This window comes from Nannobrachium achirus (genome assembly GCF_963921795.1).
Source record: "Nannobrachium achirus genome assembly, chromosome: 20".
Lineage (NCBI taxonomy): Eukaryota > Metazoa > Chordata > Actinopteri > Myctophiformes > Myctophidae > Nannobrachium > Nannobrachium achirus.
Genome location: NC_137827.1, coordinates 23,683,536 through 23,688,301, shown reverse-complemented (window position 1 = coordinate 23,688,301; position 4,766 = coordinate 23,683,536). Strand labels below are relative to the sequence as shown.

At 44.1% G+C, this 4,766-nt stretch overlaps 1 protein-coding gene across 1 annotated transcript in view; it reads left to right on the top strand.

Moving 5' to 3' along the window:
• Positions 1 to 1,850: 1,850 nt before the first annotated feature.
• Positions 1,851 to 4,766, top strand: part of evla (Enah/Vasp-like a) — a gene marked incomplete at both ends in the record, with an annotated part of 55,752 nt that continues 52,836 nt past the window's right edge. Inside the window, one exon of the mRNA XM_080750012.1 lies at positions 1,851 to 1,939. Coding sequence (XP_080606138.1) covers positions 1,851 to 1,939 — 89 coding nt within the window. The remainder of the gene's footprint in view (positions 1,940 to 4,766) is intronic.

Below are 4,766 nucleotides of genomic sequence, written 5' to 3'. Positions count from 1 at the left end.
CCTTAGTAACATCCTAGAGTGTTACACTGACTCTGAGTGTACAGACTACAGATGGAACCTGTACACTCTCAGAGTTACAGAGTTTTGTGTGTGTATGCTGTGAGTGAATGTGTAAATAATTTATGTTTCTCTAATCTAAACTAGTGACTTTTAAAGCTACACTGTAAGGTTTGTTGCATTTGTCCTGGGATTATAATCTGGGTATCCCGCGTGGGAAACCAAACATCTACTAGTACCAAGAGGGAATCCCCACTGGCTTGACCAGGGGAGCTATTGGGTTTAAGAGTAGGTGCCGATGTGCTAGTTAACATAATATCTCTACCATACTTAGTGGTTAAAAGAATAATGTTAATTAAAATAGTCCCGGATTACAGCCTTAAAATGGCAACCCACTGTGTTTAACAGCGATTGAGCATTGCAGTAGGGGCCTAACCCTTTATCCATTGCACTTACTGACAAGAGGCGTTTTATTGCAAGCGCCTGTCCCATATCCACAATCATTAGTTACTGTTGGGAGAAACCTTGTATCTCCATGTTTAAAACTTTTTTTTCCGTAATTGAATGCCCTACTTTGTCGTACACGAGTGTCGTTCAAAACAAGTGTTGCAACTTGACACTTTGTAAGCTTGTAAATCAGCTATTTTCACTATTTTGTGAAAAGGAAAGTGGAAGGAAAGTGCTTGTACAGTATGCTTGGTACAGTATGTGAGTTTTTATAAACATTGAACCAATGAAACATTTTAAGTACACAAGCTTGTGACTAAATAACAACTACACTGGAGCCACCGGAACAATTATTTTCTCCATTTCCTGAAAAGCAACGGTTTTGGACGTACGAGGTTTCCGCCCGACAGCCACGATATCCGCTGTGTGTGTGTGTGTGTGTGTGTGTGTGTGTGTGTGTGTGTGTGTGTGTGTGTGTGTGTGTGTGTGTGTGTGTGTGTGTGTGTGTGTGTGTGTGTGTGTGTGTGTGTGTGTGTGTGTGTGTGTGTGTGTGTGTGTGTGTGTGTGTGTGCGCGCGCGTGTGTGTTCATCCCTTTGGGCTAGAGGGCACCCCAGTCAATATGAACACACCACAGTATGGATGGGAGCAGTCTGGAACACACCCTGCCTAATGCTGGGTACCCATGGCAACCAGCCACTGACTGCTGGGGTGAATTAAAGGGGAGGGGCTTAACAGCCCCCCTTCCCCCTGCCCCACCCTTCCACACCCCTCACCAAACAGTAGGACTTATTGGACACGTGGGTGTGCGTGCGTGCGTGTGCTCTAGAATCTGGGTGGGGGGTAGGGTCTGTTTGAGGCGGATATGAGGTAATCTCCCCAGGGGTTAACAGTATCGCAATAACACAGGGGTACACACACACACACACACACACACACACACACACACACACACACACACACACGCACACACACATTATCATCTGTTCAGCTGCCAGACAACAGGCCGGTCAATGACTTCATCATTGTCAGTCATCTCTTTGTTACCGGAACGGACGGATGGCTAATCTCCTCTCTCTCTCTCATAACTAGACACTGGATCCAGTGGTGTAAACCGTATTGACCGTATTGAGTGTTATCGTTTTTTCCTTTTCCAAGTGAATACACGTGATGCGTGCCGTGTTTGTGGAGGTTGTTTGTAAAAAAACGCCACTCGCCGCGATTGCGTTTTATACCGCAGCTTTCATGTGGAGGATTATGCTGCTTTGAATGAGTTACAGCGTCTAAGGCTTATTATATGTATACGGGAGGCAGCAAATGTAAGGGATCGAACCAGAAGCCCTCCTCCTGTGTCTAATAGTTTGCTGGTGCTTATCTCTACGGCCACCTCGCTACCAGTGTTACCAGTATGGACGTCCATCGGGTCCAGGTGCTGCGTTACTGCCTCCCCCAGAGTGTCAGTGACTCAGGGTTGTTCTACAACCACAGCGCTGCCAGGTTTGTACACATGCCATCCCTGTAGAATCCCTGTAAAAAGAGTGTACAGAATGATGTAGCCAAATGGACCCCTTACATCAAATTGGAGTCAGAGCGGGTTAGGTTTGTTGTACGGCTGCTAAAGTGTCTGTGTGTGTTTGTCTGTTCACCGGTGACCTCTTTAAAGCTGCGAACCGGCGCTTATTCCGATGAATGAAATGTTATTCTCACCACTCTGTATGATGAGAATATAACGGTCACATCTGCAGTGATTGGAGGTGCTCTCGGGTAGGACACAAGCTCATAAACCCAGTATCTCCCCTGGCAAAGCAGAGATTCCCTCTTGGTGAGAGGTAGATGTCGAGGACGTAAAATGTCGAGGACGTAAAATGTAAAGGACTGCAGCATCAGGCCTCAGGTGATTTACACTGTACTGTAGTACAGAAGCCCTGTAGCGCTGTTCATGCGAATAATAGCAGGAGCAGTGGTTTGGCCCACCAGTGATCCTTGAGGGGGTTTCAGGTGGTCCCCAGCTAAATTATGGAAAGTTGGTAACCAAAGGGACCATTATAGATCTTTAACTCTTTGAGTCTTTCATTGTTGTTAAACGTATGCATTTCTCAATTTACAAGAAGTCTACACAATTAGAGAATGTACATTTTTATTTTATTTTGATCGACGTCTCCCTGTTCTCTCTCCTATCCCACACTAATACAGCATGGAATTGTGGACAAAATCTTGTCCAACAATAACAACATATTCTACGTTTTGGGTCTGAGAGGCTAAATCTCAACTCGACTCAAATGCAGAATAAATAATGGGCCTTGATATGAAAAGGGTTGAAAACCTCTGATCTAAAGAGTTTGGGCCGGCTAATAGCTCTGTGGATAAAGATGCTGGTCCATGAGCATATTTTTTTTGCCATTTTCAATCCTTTATTTGACAGTGTGGATAGACAGGAAATGGCAGGACATACAGCAGAGATGGGGAAGGACGTGCATGCAGCAAATGGCCTCGGGTCAGATTTGAACTGAGCGCACCTGAGCGCGTATCATTACCATCTGAGCAGCCATCAGCTGTGTGAAGCTGAAAAAAGAATTTCCCCTGCTGGATTAATAAGGTAAAAAAGGGAGAGATTTTTACGGTTGGTTTAAAAAACAATTGGCCTTGTGGGTTCTGCTAAATAAGCAAGTGTCTGTTAGTTCGCTTAATATGGTTTACTCACTTGATGCTGAGAGAGTGCTACCGTGAACTATAGTGACACAAACAAGCATGCTGGTCTGTGACGTTAAGCCAATTTTTTTTTTTATCAGTGCTAAAACACTAATCTCTAAGCGTAATCTCATTTTGAAATGCAGAATTAAGGTTATTTTGATTGTTATTTTGATAAAGCATTTGAATTTGAGAGAAATTTCAGACGTTTGGACTTTCTGATCCCCATTTTTTCTTTGTCACTAAACCCGCTTTTTGATAATGATGATGATGATGATGATGATGATGATATATTGAATCAATAATTGCAGATACTGCAATTTGGAACAGATTTGAATGAATAAGACGCTTTTTTTACTCCTCTGTATGTTAATGCAATATCACTTGTATATTTGGTTGGTTGGAAGTTGTTCCAAGTTGCAAATGGAAGACACAAAAGAGGAGATATGTACTCGCGCCCCATAAAAATTGGTCTGTGACCCCAACTTGGGTCTCGACCCCACGGTGTGGGAGTGCTTTAGCCCCATACACATCAAAACGTCTGCTTTTGGAAGTGTCCATCCAGCCTGTCAAAGCCTCTCAACGCTCTGAGCATCTTCTTTATTCTGAAAACACTCTCTCTGCAGTCCTGTACGCACACAGTAAAACCCTCAGTGTTCTTTTTATCCACTCGCAACTCTGAGAGCGTCTACATTTAACCAAACAGACCCCTCGTGCGTCCATCTGGTTACATTTGTACGCACTTGTGCGAGGATTTTACAGTGTCCCTGAATAGCCGGGCTCTGGAAGGGCTCCGTACATATTTAATTCACTCCAAGACACCGTAGCTTAAGGCTAAAACGACCGACTTTCGGTCCACTGCCCTTCTCACTCACACCCCCCCCCCCCCCCCCCCCCTCCCCTCCACTCTCTCTCAGACACACACACACACGCACACACACACGCACGGTCGGTCCCCTGCCAGAAGGTGGAGGGATGGAAGATTTTTGGGAGATAGAAAAAGAGATTTGAGAGGGAAGAGGGGAGGGTGTTTTTGTGGCTGGCTGGCTGCAGCTCCAGAAGATGAGAGCTGTAGTAGGATCAAAGAGCCGTGTTGCTGGCTTCTTCTCATCGCAGGAGGAATGGAAAAGAGGGGGAGGGGTGGTTTATAGGGGGCGAAAAAGGTTTTATCTGTATGTAAAATATGTCAAATTCCATCAGTAACAGCTGGTTCCTAAAGCTGATCCGGCCCACTCTGTATCTAGGACAGCAGCAGTGGTGTAAATGTAACTAAGTACATTTACTCAGTGTCGAGGTACTTTAACCGTGGGTATTTAATTCCATTTTTTGATATATTTATACTTCTACTCCACTGCATTTGAGAGGCAAATAGTATGTTTTACTCCACAACTATTATTTGAAAATGTAAGTTAAAGTTACTACTATAACACACACACACTGTGACCCTCTTTTACTTAAAAAATATATATTAAAAAATAGTCGTGACCCCTAAAAATTGGTCCTTGACCCACAAATGGGTCCCGACCCACATTTTGGGAAACATTGGTCTATAATATAGTGCTTCTTCTTCAGACCACTCAAATGTGCTTTATAATGTACTTCACATTAACCCATTCACACATGACATGATTATGTG